The sequence below is a fragment of the Crocodylus siamensis genome, chromosome 15 (assembly GCF_052110815.1).
Source record: "Crocodylus siamensis isolate JL-2025a chromosome 15, ASM5211081v1, whole genome shotgun sequence".
Lineage (NCBI taxonomy): Eukaryota > Metazoa > Chordata > Crocodylia > Crocodylidae > Crocodylus > Crocodylus siamensis.
This window is the reverse complement of record NC_143409.1, coordinates 34,450,455-34,465,341: the sequence shown is the minus strand read 5'-3', so window position 1 is coordinate 34,465,341 and position 14,887 is coordinate 34,450,455. Positions and strand designations below refer to the sequence as shown.

General features: G+C 47.4%; 1 protein-coding gene across 1 annotated transcript; it reads left to right on the top strand.

Annotated features, from left to right (window-relative positions):
* Window positions 1-6,314: 6,314 nt before the first annotated feature.
* Window positions 6,315-10,358, top strand: GCNT3 (glucosaminyl (N-acetyl) transferase 3, mucin type). The gene has a single exon (XM_090029406.1). It carries the CDS (start codon window positions 6,864-6,866, stop codon window positions 8,190-8,192), a length of 1,329 nt encoding a protein of 442 aa, XP_089885532.1. The 5' UTR covers window positions 6,315-6,863; the 3' UTR covers window positions 8,193-10,358.
* Window positions 10,359-14,887: the final 4,529 nt, after the last annotated feature.

Below are 14,887 nucleotides of genomic sequence, written 5' to 3'. Positions count from 1 at the left end.
TAGTATCTAACCTAAACATCCCTTGCTGCAACTCATAGGTTTCTCCTTTTAAAATCTTCTGCATAGGTTTCTTGACCCTCATCTGCTCACACCCCTTTCAGGCTCCAGGCCTCTGGCCCCTGTCTGCTGGACCTCCGGCCCCGTCTAGCCCTGTAGCCTTACATTGTACCCTGTCACTGCCAGAGCTTCAAATAGCCGCTCTTGAGCAGCTTTCAATTGGTTGGCAGATGTCATGCGCCTTCCGGGCCCATGTTGTTGCTGGTGTAGTTCTCTTCTCCCTGCATGTTGCCATCCCTGATCTCGCTTGCCACGACTTGGTGTTCCTCAGTAGGCGGGGTTGGTTAACGGGACCCTCAGTGGCCTGGGTTTTGCCCGGCGGTTGCTCATGGGGCTCCGCCACACCTACACCTTGGCCTCATGCCACCTTCAGCGAGTTGCCCAGCCATTATCCGCAGCCTCTCCTGCAGGGTCACCCTCTCCGCCATTGCATCCTGGAGACCACGGCTTAGGGGCCTGCTTGCCTGTGTGGGCCTGCCCCAACAGCCCTTCACACTCCTGTCCCTTCCTTCCCAGGTACCTATCACCACGAGGAGCAACTCTGCTGAGGCTTCTCTGCTGTCCCACCCCTGGGGTATTTGTTTCTATTCCCTATGCCCCTTCATCCGGGGTAACAAAATAAATGAATCAACAAAATAGACCAGTAAATCTATTCCTTCCCCCTTCTATCCCCACACTGGAACCTAATAGGGAGGGAACGTGCTTCTCTTGACTCATCGCCTCCTGGACCAACTCCTGTGAGTTCCTTAATATGATGGACCCCGGTGGTGATACCCACCCCAACCATAAACCCCTTTAGGGCTCTCCCCGGGTCTTCGCCTCCTGTTGTGCCTTCCTCTGCACCCTGTCGTCCCGACACTCCCACCTGGATTCCGTCGTGCTTCCAGGTGCAACTTCAGTTCTCCCTCTGGCTGGCAAACCTGTCGTTCCTCCGTTGTCCGGCATGGACTTATGTCAGGGGGGCCCCATTATCCCCAGCCTGCATCAGTTTCTGCTCGCCAGGTTCCTCGGGTCCAGTGTGCGGGATCTTCCTAGCCCCCGGCGTCAGCCACGGCTCTGTTCCCTGACTCTCCCCCTCCGTTGCCCCGGCCACCATTTTTATCTGTGCCGGCTGGCGTCTGATGCTGACATCACCGGCCAGCTGTAATTGCACAAAAAGGTGGCTAACAAGCCATGCAGGTTCCTCTCCTGTCCCACGTGCATCTCATCCCGAGCTGCCGGTAAGTGCTGCTCGTTACTTTGCCTCCCAGGACATACCCACTCTAGGCTCAACTGCTACTCAGGGCTGCCCCTGGCCAAGCTCAAGGCTATCACGTGCCCCACAGACACTAATGGGACCTCCGGAACTGTCCCATAGTCCCAGAGTAAACTGTAACATAACCATAAGTCCTAGGCTATAACATAAATACCAAGTTGAAGCATCCCTATGCCCCTTTAAGAGGGAAAACCTTCCCTCACCCCTTAGCTACGCATACCTTCTGGCTCCATGCTCCTTGTGAGTGTCCTGAGCCTTGCTGCTCTCACAAGCAGCACAGCAGTCAGCCTAGCTCCCCAGGATGGAGCACCTTCCCCTGCAGCTGTAGGAGAGAGAGCCCTGACCAACTTGGACTGTAGACTTATATATTTCCAGCCTGAGCCCTCTTCCCATTATGTGCCTCTCATTAACTCCCTGCCCTACCTGCAAGCAGCCTCACAGGCTGCCAGTTCCTGTAAAGGAGCAGGCACACTCCAATGCCCTGCTACAGCTTACACTACAGGATAAGGAAACTTCTACTCCAGAGAGGGAAACCTGATTTAAAGTGGTCAGCCAGCTCCACTTCAGGATTTCCCTCCTCCTTTTTTCTGTAACCTGGATTATTCTCTCTATGCAGGAGTTGAGCATAGGACCTATTCCGTCTCAGTCTAAAGGTTGTTCCAGAGTCTGGTCAGACTATCCAGAGCTGTAATTGGTAGTTTATCTATATCCTTTACAAAAATCAAGTGTTGTAGTTTGGGTGGGGTGGATACATATGCACTCATCTCAGAGTTAAGAGGTTTGGGCATGCAGAACATGTTTCTACACAATGCACACAAAAGGAAACTGAATTGTAGATATCTGGTTTTTTATGCATCTGATGACCACAGTTCAGTATTCAAATTTGGTATTTTGTATTTCAGTTTATCGGAACACAAATTGAACAACTACCATTTAAAGTTTTATTAAACGTTCTTCAAAAAAATGTTTAAAATGGCGGGCTATGCATTTGGGAAAAGAAAGAAACCTTTAAAAATTAAAAAAAAAATCGTAGGCGTGGCATATTTGTGGAGAAATAGCACAAAAGAATAACTTTATCTACAACGCATAAAAGTTCTAAAGGCTCTTACCTGAATTCTGGTAGATTCACATTCAAATCAGGCAAAACTGGGACTTGAACCTGGATATTGATGCCCTAACCACTGGCCTTTTAGTTCTGGTGGATCTGATTCTCTGTCAACAGATCTACAGAATTACCAATGATCTGGAGGTTATCAGAAATACTAATCAGGAAAAGTTAATTTTTTGCATAAAGGAAACCATGTTGACCTAGTGCTAATGGATTCACATTAAAACCAAGTTGGTCCCTAACAGCTGCATTTGAGAAAGGAGTAGAAGTAGGCCCTGAATCACTCCAAAGAACCTTCCCTGAAACCTTACAAATAAAATGAAAAATAACTACTACCTGAAGCATCCACTATATCTGACTTTGAATGAATATTCAGACCAAGATCTTGCTGTCCTTCAAATCTACCTGTAAAATGTCTAATTCCAAATCTGTTGCAGCAATTTCTTTTGAAATTTTGAGTGGTTGAGCATAGAATCCCTGATTAGTTCCCTAAGATTTTGTACTAAAACCTTTTTCTAGCATGTGACTTTCCAACATACATAAACTTTAAAGGAGATAGAAATACATTTTTGGGGAGGACAGGTAAAAAGCTGGTAAAATGGCAGGGTTTCTAGAATGGTAGCATATAGTTTCATACCCAACTTTTCCCTTATTTGGGGAATTAATCAAATTATGTTCTTCTTTTCTCATTTCTGCCCAGAAGCCCTGCCATTTTTAAATTTAATGTAGTATGAAACCTTCCATACTAAAGGTTTGTCTACTGTTTAAAGTACAGCTAAATCTTTATTAGATTAGACCAGCAACAGATCCAATGTATTCTACTTGGGCCCCTTCTGTATAATCATACTATAAACTGTATAATCATAATGTCAAAACAGACCCAGAAGTAATAACTCAACTAGAGAAACGAGGATCTGGCACTACAGAAGAAGATAAAAGCTTAGACATCACGAGAGCAGAAGTAGAAGACATCAGAACCATGAAAAATGGAAAAGGAATTGGCCTGGACAATATAACTGCAGAAATATTAAGAACAGGAAACAAGACAGTTGACATACTGTACAAAGTCTGCAATATGATATGGAAAAGGAAAACCTGGCCAACACAGTAGACAAAAATCAACAATAGTCCCTATCCCAGAGAAGGGGAATCTATACCAACGTACCAGCTACTGCACCATTAGCCTCATCAGTCATCCAAGTAACGTGCTTCTTAAAATAATGCTGGATAGGCTCAAGCCGCAAATAGAGACTGTATTAGCAGAAGAAAAAGCTGGATTTAGATCTAAAAGAAGCACCACAGAATAGATCTTCAGCCTCAAAAGCAAGTGTGAAAAATATTGTGAGCACCAAAAAGAACTCTATCATAATTTCATAGATATTTTAAAAAGCTTTTGACAGGGTATGGCAAAAAGCACTTTAAATGTTTTTTTTACATACCTTGAGGTAGCAGCGTGGCTTGTGAATGCTGCGATGCTGGAGCACGTGGAGTGTCCCACAGGCACGTGGGTCGGGCCCTCCATGCGCCCAGCAGTGAACCTGGAAGTGGAACGGAAGAACTTTCAGTTCACTTCTGGGTTTGCCAGGGAGCGCATGGGGACACCCCCTCGTGCCCTCCCAGCTTAGCCAGGAGAAACCAGTCACTGAGCCAGGGGAGACGTTGGGCGGGGTAGGGCAGCACATTCTCCAGTGGACCCAGAAGTGGACCTGAAGTGCTTTTGGTCCACTTCTGGGTCTGCTGCCAAGGGTGTCGGGGGACACGCCATCTGCCCCAGCACTGCAGCATTCACAAGCTGACTGGTGCCTAGAGGTACGTAGACACAGCTTTAAATGTTTTTTCTATGTCCCGATCTGCAAATCTTTCCGAGCTGATTTGGAGGGTCTTCTGATTCAATTTGGATTTGGAGATTCGGCCAATGAATCAGGCTGAGTCTCCGCCAAATCAAATCAGGGACCAAAGCTTCACACAGCCCTACTGACCAGGCTCTCCATTTCAGGGGTGCACAATGTGCAATCAGGGCTGGGAGTCCCACAGCCAAAGGGAATTTCAACCCCAGCAGTACCCAGCAGCTGCACACTCTGGGTCCCAGCAGCACCACACACAGGGTGCGTCTCTTGGTCCCAGCCATGCTTCTGCAGTCTCCCAGCCCCAGGGGTGGATGGGGCACCCTGTGGCTGGGAGATCACAGCAGCTCTGGGATTGGGGTTCCCTTGCACCAGCAATAAGGTGCAATGAAATCTAATGGGCAATTCTCACAATCACACTTCCTGTCATGGATGTGTGACATGGCACCAAGCCTGATTACATGCATCACATCTTAGCTCCCATCACACTTTTACCTGCAAGTGTAGAGGGGCCCTTGGTTTAAGCTACGTTTTGCTGCTTAAACTGAATTTCAGCATAGTTGTGTCATTCAGAAGTAGATAAAGGATGGGGGTAGATGGAAGATGGGTGGGGACTAAGCCATGGCCAACATAGTTAGGCTGACAGATTTTGCAAATGTAGATCAGTCCTCAAATACCGTGAGAAAGGTTGCTTGTGTTTGTCATAGCTATTGTGATCAGAACCAGTAAAGATCATGCAAAGAACAGCTGGCTTACCTCAGCCTGTGCTGTTCTAGACCACAACACCTTGTCCTAGCACCCAGAAACCAGACAATCTTCTTTTTTTTTTTTTTTAAATGCACCAGTCTCCTAAAGGCTACTATGCAAAGAAAACATAACCCTAAACCTAGTGTTAAAACACCCATAATTTTGTTCAGATGCAACCATTGATTGCTACTGAGCTCTTTTGTTCTGAACCTGGCATTACATAGGGGTGGGCAGTTATTTTGGGTGGAGGGTCATTTACTGAGTTTTGGCAAGCCATTGAGGGCCACATCCCAGCAGCCAGAGGCAATATTAATTTTGTAAATTTTTAGGGGCCCCATGGGCTGAATAGAATGGCCTGGCTGGCCACATCTGGCCCACAGGCCGCATTTTGCCCATCCCTATTACAGTCATATTAACTCATGACATGGTCTCTATCCCTAATCTGACTAGCAGTATTAAATTATGTAACTACCTTTCTAGGAATGGCCACTGATTTTGTGTCTAGTACTGGAAAGCCAAATTAGGAGCCTTTTTTCAGAAGCTAGTTGTCCTCATAGACCCTTCTGAATGTTTTTGCCTAACAGACATAGCAGCAAAGAGAAACTATTTTGCTTTCTTAAATCTTGCTCTGACACAAACTAGCTGTGTGACACTGCCTATGTCACCCGGCCTCTTGGACCCCGGAAAAAGTCGTGTTTACGCAATTTGCAGTGCTGTTGTGCGAGTCACTGAAGGACACCTGTGAAGTGCTACAAGACTTCTAGCCCTATGGACTCTCTATGGGTTTGGTTCAGGCCCTGTGTGCAAAGCATTTTGCTCTGTTAGGGGCAAAGGCAAGAACAAGAGACCTGGAGTCGTGGTTCTTGTTATTCAAGGTCCCATAGCAAATGAGTAGTTTTGTTCCTGTTCCTCCTTGCCCTCTCGGACCGATTCAAATTAAGATTCACAGCATTTCTAAAAAAAAAGCTTCCTACAGCTGATGTGGCATAAATAGTACACCCCAAAAGTTACTACCCAGGGTGCAATGATTTTATTAGTATTCATTCCAAGTAGCTTGGAAGAGCCATTTATGTTTCTTTAGGTTTACTGAATTCTGTCAGACTCATCTTGGACAACTAATAAATTAATCCAGATTTCCTCTGCCTCAGGCTAGTTCTCTTTCCTCTAGAGCAGAGGTCCTCAAACTGGTCCACAAGCCCCATTCAGGTGGTCTGCAGAAAGGTGACCTATGGCTGAAGCTGGCAAACATCACACCCGCCTTCCCAAAGCTTTGCTGAGAAAAACCAGGCACGCCCATTGTATTAGAACAGTAAAACTACGATATTAAAACAGAAGTTGTGCGCGCTGATTTGCAGAACAAAGACAAAAAGTTTCTGAAGTGGTCCGCTGAAAAAACAGACGTTTGAGGAGCACTGCTGTAGGCCGCATCTGCGCCGGCGCCCTCGGACAAGGGTTCAAGTCTCAGCCCGTGGGATCGCACTGATGAAGATGCATCTAACTTAAAAACAAAACCCAGCCGCCCGGCAGCCCTGATCCAGGCCCGGGCAGAGCGGGAGCAGCCCGGGACGGGGGAAGCGAAGCGGGGACAGGGAGGCAGGAGGCTCCGAAGCAGAAACCCGCAGACGGGCGGAGAGAGCGGCACAGCCCGCGCTCCCCTCCCCCCAGCCGGGCGGGCGCTGGCGGGCAGGGCGGCTCCGGCCCGCGGGGGCTTTCACGGGCTTCCCCCGCCCGCAGCGGGGCCGGCGGAGCAGAGCCGGGCGGGACAGGGCCCGGCGCTCCTCCCTGCCCGCCGCGCCCTTCTTTAGCCGGCAGCCCGCGCCTCCCCGACGCCAGGTCCGGCGGCACCCGGGGGATGCGGCGCTGCGAGAGGAAGCGGCTGCGCCCGCTGCTGCTGCTGCTGCCGCCCGCGCTGCTGCTGGCGCTGCTGGGCGGCGCGGGGCTGCTGGGCGACGCCGGGGGCTGCAGCCCGCACGAGGTGGGCGCCGGCACCGCGCCGGCCCGGCGGCGGCTGTGCCGGGAGCGGCTCTACCCCGCGCTGCGCCTGGCCGCGCCCGCGCCCCTCAACTGCTCGCGCATCGTGCGCGGCGACGAGGCGGCGCTGCGGGCCGCGCTGGGCAGCAGCCGGGCGCTCAAGAGCGGGCGGGAGCCGCTCACGCCCGCCGACTACCTGAACCTGACGGCGGACTGCGCGCGCTACCGCGCCCGGCGGCGCTTCATGCAGGTGGCGCTGAGCGAGGAGGAGGCGGCCTTCCCGCTCGCCTTCTCCATGGTCATCCACGACCAACTGGAGCTGTTCGAGCGCCTCCTGCGCGCCCTGTACGCGCCGCAGAACGTGTACTGCGTGCACGTCGACGCCAAGGCGCCCGCCGACTTCCTGCAGGCCGTGCGGGCCCTGGCCGCCTGCTTCCCCAACGTCTTCGTGGCCAGCCGGCTGGAGCGCGTCGTCTACGCGTCCTGGTCGCGCCTGCAGGCCGACCTCAACTGCATGGAGGACCTGCTGCGCCGGCCCGAGCCCTGGCGCTACCTGCTCAACACCTGCGGCACTGACTTCCCCCTCAAGACCAACGCCGAGATCGTGCGGGCCCTGCAGGTGCTCCGTGGCCGCAACAACATGGAGTCGGAGCAGCCCTCAGCCATCAAGCGCCAGCGCTGGCGCTACCAGCACCAGGTGTCTGAAACTGGCACCCTGGTGCGCACCAGCGTGACCAAGAGCCCCCCGCCGCTGGGCAGCGCAGAAATGTTCACGGGCAATGCCTACATAGTGGTGACACGGGACTTTGTGCGCCACGTCCTGGAGAGCCCCGAGGCGCAGCGCCTGCTGGCCTGGGCCCAGGACACGTACAGCCCGGACGAGCATGTGTGGGCCACGCTACAGCGCCTGCCGGGCGTGCCAGGCTCCTTGCCGCCCAACGACAAGTACCAGCTGTCCGACATGAACTCCCTGGCACGCTTAGTCAAGTGGCAGTACCTGGAGGGCGACATAACGCGGGGGGCACCCTACCCGCCCTGCACCGGCACGCACCGCCATGCCATCTGCATCTACGGCCTGGGGGACCTGCCCTGGGTGCTCCAGCAGCAACACCTGCTGGCCAACAAGTTCGACCTGAGTGTGGATGAGCAGGCGGTCCAGTGCCTGGAGGAGCACCTGCGCCACCAGGCGCTCTTTGGTCCAGGGTCATGAGCCTGCTGCGGCGCATAGTTGGAGGCATGGACAAGGCTGCCAAGCACAGAAAGCCTGATTGTCACCGCTGCCTGAGGGACAGGGCCACCTACCTGCCAGGCAGCCATTGCTGAAGCAAGTCTGCCCTGTCCTTCCCCTGATGCTACCTCCCTGAGCCAAGCAGAGGCTGGAGAAGACCCAAGAGGCCAAGCTGAGTGGGCTCAACCCATGGCTCAGGTCCCCACAGCCTCTGGACTTGACTGTGCTTCAGCAGGGGAAGACCAGGGCTGGCAGCCCAAACCACCTCAGCGGTCTCCCTTCTCTCTCCTGGGCCCTGGGTTGTTCTCTGCACTGGAAATACTGGCTCAGCCCGAACCTGGCCCTCATGCGAGCTGGTTCATATAGAGGCTGCTCCAGGTCAGAGTCCCCAGCTCTGAGGGAGGAGGAAAAGGAGCAGGGAGAACCTACATTCTTATACCTCAGAGCTTAGGCTCAGCTGCACAGAGCTTCTACAATGCCAGAGGCTTTGCACACGCATGTGAATGGTAAAAACCTGTTGTTTTTTATCCTACTACTCTTCAGGGATATTCAGACCTAGTTCAGCATGTTTCTCACAGGCCTGATGGTTACTGAAATGTTCCATCAAGTTGCCTGTTAAAATTGTGCTTAAGAAGTTGGCTGCACTTGTGAACTTACAGACAGCAACACTAATATTTGCAGTGTGAGGTGCATCTTTTTGTGAGAAATTCTCCGAAAGGATTGCCACTTCCTGTAACCTTTACAACTTCAGAAAAGTTGTTTTATGCAGTGCTGAAGATCACAGAAAGGTGGCCTGAAATGAGAAAGTCTCTTATCACTTGCACGACCTCTTTCCTTCACCCATCTAGAATAGCAAGTTTGTCGTCTATATAACAACAGCAGTCTTCTGCTTCCCCTCTCCGTTCATGCTATCCCTGGCTTCCCTCTTATTTCATTCTTTTATTCATCTTATCTACACAGGCATTAAAGATGTATTGGTTCAGGAATGTTTACAGAACAGTTCTGGGGTTTTTTTTGGTTTTGGTTTTTTTTTTTTGGGGGGGGGGTTTCCCATCTGATTAATCAGTTTTCCACCCTCTTAATTTTACTCTGCTCTTCCAGTCTCCTATGTCACCGTACATACCTCCCTATTTATAAACACACTTCGAGTAAATTAAGGTTGGACAGGAAATAAGTCTTGAAAGCATTGTCTCAGAGTTTTTCCCTTCTGTAGGAGCAGATCCTTATCAACATTCACAATTTAAAGTAGTTTCTATAAGAGAATAAACCGCTGCATTTTTCTGTCCTCTCCCTTCCAAGCTTTGCTTCAGTATCTGAACAGCCACCCTCAACACGAGCCTTCTTACTATGTGACTCAAGTCCACTCCTAGCTTCCCCACTCCTCTCCGCTCCCTTGATTGCATTGTATGGTTAAGCTTTGTGTTTGTTTTAAACAGGTACTTGCGTTAAAAGCTAACTAGAAGCCACATTGCAGGCATTACAAATTACTTAGTTTGAAGATAATGACATCAAATAAAACATAATGCCCCAAGCCCAACATCCGGTTCCTCAGGTGTTTTCCAACTTTTGTGACATGCATGATGAGAACATAAAGGAGAACATAAAGGATGATAGGCAACCAGATAAGGCCTGCCTCTGGGCTGTTGAGGGGGTGTTATGCTCAGTGACCGAAGCCGTTTAACCACTCTAGACTTTGTTTCTCAATCTGTCACGTGGGGAAGGGGACACGCATGAAACAAAAATACCAAGATTCTTGAAGAAAAAGTACCAGTGAAAATCACTTACCAAAAAAAGTGTTCTCTCAAAATTTACACAGCTGAGTGTTCAATGGAAATTGTGGCATTTAACCCTAATATTAGTCAGTGATCATTAGTTGACCTCATTCTTTTCTTGTAATCAGTGGGGGCTGGAGTAGAACACCTGTTCATTTCTCTATTGTACCTGCCTAGAGAGGTCTCTGTTTTAGCTCCGCTTTTCTTGTCTATCATGTTGAGCGTCAGTTCTGTCTTCTCTGGGCTAATACTTCAAAGCACATAAAGAGTTACCCAGTACTTACTTTGGAGTAGTAAAGCATTATATCAGGCCTACCTGGGGACATGAAGTATCACTGTATGAATGTCTGGGGCAAATAAAGTCTACTGAAATCCATCTTTCTATCATCAGATTATTTTTTAAACAAACTTCAATATGCTGAGGTTTTTGTCAAGATACACAGTCGTGCGAGGTATTGTAACAGTGTTAAAATGGCTATTTTCTAAAACATACCAGTACTAAATGTTCGGGTGTGTTTAAAAACATGCTAGGACAATAGTACTGTTACTTAAAATACAGCAACCTAACTAAAATAGCCTTAATCATAAATTCAGTAGCACTAAAGAGGTATGCAATCATGAGCCTAGTGAGGGGAGGAAAAGGACAACAATTTCAGTGGATAGCACTGCTACACATGAGAAGGTGTCCGAGTTCAGAAACCTTATATAGGCAACCTACAAAATTGTGACAAGGCTTTGATACTGCCAACACAGAGATGTGCGATTTTATTCATATGAATAGAATCATTCTTAAAACTAAGAATGAGCCTAAACACATGTTTGGTGTCTAAGGGACAAGTTGTATTTGTATAAAAGAATGACTGCGCTATCCATATTTGCCATTTTATAACATAACTGCTTCAGGTTTTAGCATTCACTGTTATTTTGATTTTTCCATGCGTTAACAAGTTAATTGCTAACTCTTTCTACATGCAGGAAAAAGATTTCAAGGTTAGAAGCAAGTTAACCAACTTATCTCATATAAGCAGGTGGCATTTTCAAAAGCAGACTGAGGGACTTCAGAGTACACACCCCAGCCACACTAACTGGCAAGACCTGAGGAAGGAGGACAGCCTGGTTAAACCAGTTCAGTTAATGTGGGGAAGTTCAGTGTACCAAAAGGAAGTATTAGTTGCAGATAAAAAGCACACTTTCTTACAGGTACTGCATTAATGTTTGTGGCATTCTCACAGCAAGGATGTACAACTGGGGACTTTCCTTTTGCAGCAAGCCTTTTAAGTGAGAAGCCTCTTCGGGGGTAAAAATTAAATTAAAATCCATAAACAAACATTTATAAACCACTAAAAACATGAAACTTAAGAAGAAAAACCATCAGTTCAGCTTTTCAAGACTGTAAAATGAGAAATTAAAGAACTAGAATAAAAGAATCCGATTTTGATGTTTCTAAAGTTTATTTTAAAAATTATTTCCATCTATACCATGTGGCAATAAAGTTTCCTTGGTCTTACAGCTGTAGGTTTTATGTCCTTTCAAAATGGGCTTTCATCTATTCATTATCATAGTAGTTTTATGGAGTGAAGTGAGCAAGTCTTTCTGGGGCACTCTCTTCTGCTTCCCATCACATTTTACAGGGTCAGGCTGACCAATAAACTCCCAAATACATAACTTCTCAGTTAGTGGTTGCAACTAGGATTATTCAGTTTCAATAAGGTATGCTGGCACAGTCTGCATCTTAAATCCCACCTAAAACTAAAACAGTCTTTCAGACTTTAGGAAAAGTGGACACTTTTGTAGAACAGGTGAACACCGAGTCAACCTGCTTGAAATTCTTCCAATATTCCTCTTTTGTCGGAAAAAGCCAATTTGCTAAAACTGATGCTTTTCACAATAACATACTAAGTTCAGCTTTTCTCAGGTCTTGGGGTAGAGAGAGAGATCATATCAAACATCTTTCATCTAGAAAGCAGGGGTTGGGAACTCAAGTCTGAGTTTTTACCTCTTACAAAGTAAAAATCTCATGAGGTTATTGGGATTTTGGAGTGGGATCTCTCTCAAGTTTGCCAGTTGGATATGTTCAATTTTGTATAAATTATTCCGGTGACAGAGAGATTCACTCTATTGCTCAGTGGTCAAGACACTTCCTTGGAATGTAGGAGACTCAGATTTAAGTGTATCATTGAAGCGCACAGAGCAGGGGCTGGACTCATTTCCCATGTTGCAGAGAAATGTTTGGACCTCTGGTTGTCCAGCAGGGGAAGGGCTCTCTCTCGCTCTCTCTCTCTCTCTCTCTCATTTAAAAACTTCTGAATGCAAGCACATTTAAACCAGGTTAGTTTCTGATGGTTGCATCTGTGAAAGGAGCAATTCAGAACCTATATAAGAGCTTATAATGTAGAGTGATAAAGGACTGCTAACAAAAACACCCATCTCCCTGAGAGTGAAAGCTGTTGGGAGCAGGGCCTTTGTGGCTGTTCTTCCAACCTCTCTGCAAAGCACAGAATGGAAGAATACAACCTCCCTGAATAGATACAGAAGCGCATATGCGCTTGGCAGTTTTAGCAGCTTTTACCTATCTCCAAAGAACACCTATAGCTGCTCTAGATTTAAAAAAAATATTTTCAATGTTCTCTGTGTTAGAAAATTGCATGTAAGAACATACATTTTAGTACAGAACCTTAGGGAGTAGGAAGCAGGAAGGGTCAACCCGGTCTGGTCTGGCCTGCCAAAGAACCAACTAAAACTTTAAAAGTCCAGTTATAAACTCAACTTTAAAAAAAAAAATTGGAATATAAATTAGGTTGTTCTTTTTATTTCTACCTAGGACCCTGCTTGTTTTATTTTACGTAGAAGAAAAAATTCTGCAATCCTCCCTCCGTCAGTAAAGGGACAGATTATACTAGCAACAGACTCAGTTTATTCTCTTTGGAGGAGCTGGTTTAAGTTCCATTTTTTCCTGAGATAACTGGATTCAGCCTAACTGTGTCACTCAGGGATGGGCAGATATGGGGGACTAACCCCTTGGCCAACACAGTTGGGCAGACAGATCCTGTAAACAGTCTACAAATACTCTGAGAAAGGGCATTAGTATGTCGCAGCTGTCCCAATCAGCATCAAGAAGTGCTAGAGATCATAAAAAGAATAGGAAGTTCCAGCAAGTCCCTCAATATTTTTTAATAAGTTATAAGACTTAAAGGAATTTGCACAATCATAGGAAGTTAGGGTTGGAAGGGACCTCAGGTGGTCACATCTACTCCAACCCCCTGCTCAAAGCAGGACCATCCCCAACTACATCATTCCAGCCAAACTTTGTCCAGCTGGCTTTTGAAAACCCCCAAGGACAGAGCTTCCGCCACCTCTCTGGGTAACCTGTTCCAGTGTTTTACTACCCGCCCAGGGAGAAAATTCTTCCTGATATCTAATGTAAACTTCCTTTGCTGCAACTTGAGACTGTTGCTCCTTGTTCTGTCATCTGCCATCACCGAGAACAGTCTAGCTCCATCTTCTTTCAGAACCCCCTTCAGGTAGTTGATGGCTGCTATAAAATCCCTCTTTCAGTCTCCTTTTCTCTAGACTAAGCCCAGTTCCCCATCTTTTCTCATAAGTCATGTCTCCCAGCCCCCTCACTATTTTTGTCACACTCCACTGGACTCTCTCCAATTTGTCCACACCTTTCTGTAGGGGGGGGGGGCCAAAACTGAACATAGTACTCCAGATGTGGCCTCACCAGTGTGGAATAGGTCACTTCCCTTGACCTATTCCCTTGAATAATCACTTCCCAGGGACTGAAGTTAGGCTGACTGCTCTGTAGTTTCTTGGATTCTTATTTTTATCTTTCTTTTCCAATCATCCGGGCCCTCTCCCGATAGCCATGAGTTTTCAAAGATGATGGCCAATGGTTCTGCAATCACATCCTCAGGTGCATCCCATGTGGCCACATGGACTTGTACACATCCATTTTTTCTAAGTATTCTCTAACCTGTTCTTTCATCACTGTTGGCTGCTCACCTCCTCTCCAAACTGCTGTCCAGTGCAGTAGTCTAAGAGCTGCCCTTGCCTTTGAAGATGGAGGCAAAAAGTATTGAGCACTTCAGCCTTCACAACATCCTCAGTCACAAGATTGCCTCTGCCATTCAGTAAGGGACCCACACTCTTCCTGACCCTCCTCTTGCTACCAACATACTTGTAGAAACCCTTCTTGGTACCCTTCACATCCCTTGCTAACTGTAACTCCAATTGTGCTTTGACCTTCCTGACTTCATCCCTCCATGCCCAAGCAATGCACTTATATTCTTCCCTAGTTATTTCTTCAAGTTTCCAATTCTTAGAAGCTGCTTTTTGGCGATTTAGTTTACTGAAGAGTTCCCTGCTAAGCCAAGCTGGTTTTATGCCATGCTGGCTAGTTTTCCTGTAGCAGCCAAATCTCCAAATCAGATCCAGCTGAATTGATTTGGGACAGTGATTCAAGTCACCAAATGAAATCATTGTCCCCCAGATCTGCCAAACCCAAATCCGAAGCGAATACTAGGCACTTTGCACAGGCCTAGTGTTTATGTAGTTTCATTTCTGAATGACTTCTAATCTTTGATTTAGTTAGTCTGTAATGCCTTCTGCCTGCCTTCAGATGAACTGCCTCTTTCTAATCCAGAGCTTTTATTGTCTTACTTTACTTCTAGGTCTGAGATTCTCATGGTATGCTGTGGTGAACCAAAGAGATTTCCTTAACAAAGGGTTTAGGTCCCAAAATAGTCACACATAGCTGCAAACACAAAAAAATAGGCTTTTCAAAAGAGTGGATTTCCTCATGAAAGGATAGGAAGCAACTCCCAGACTGGGGGATGAATTAATAAAAAAAGATGCTAACAAAACAATGTCTTCAAAAGACATAAAAGTACATACCTATGAATC

What these genes read in the sequence shown, in the direction of transcription:
- GCNT3 (XM_090029406.1), top strand. Translation starts at nt 6,864, where the DNA reads ATGCGGCGCTGCGAGAGGAAGCGGCTGCGCCCGCTGCTGCTGCTGCTG.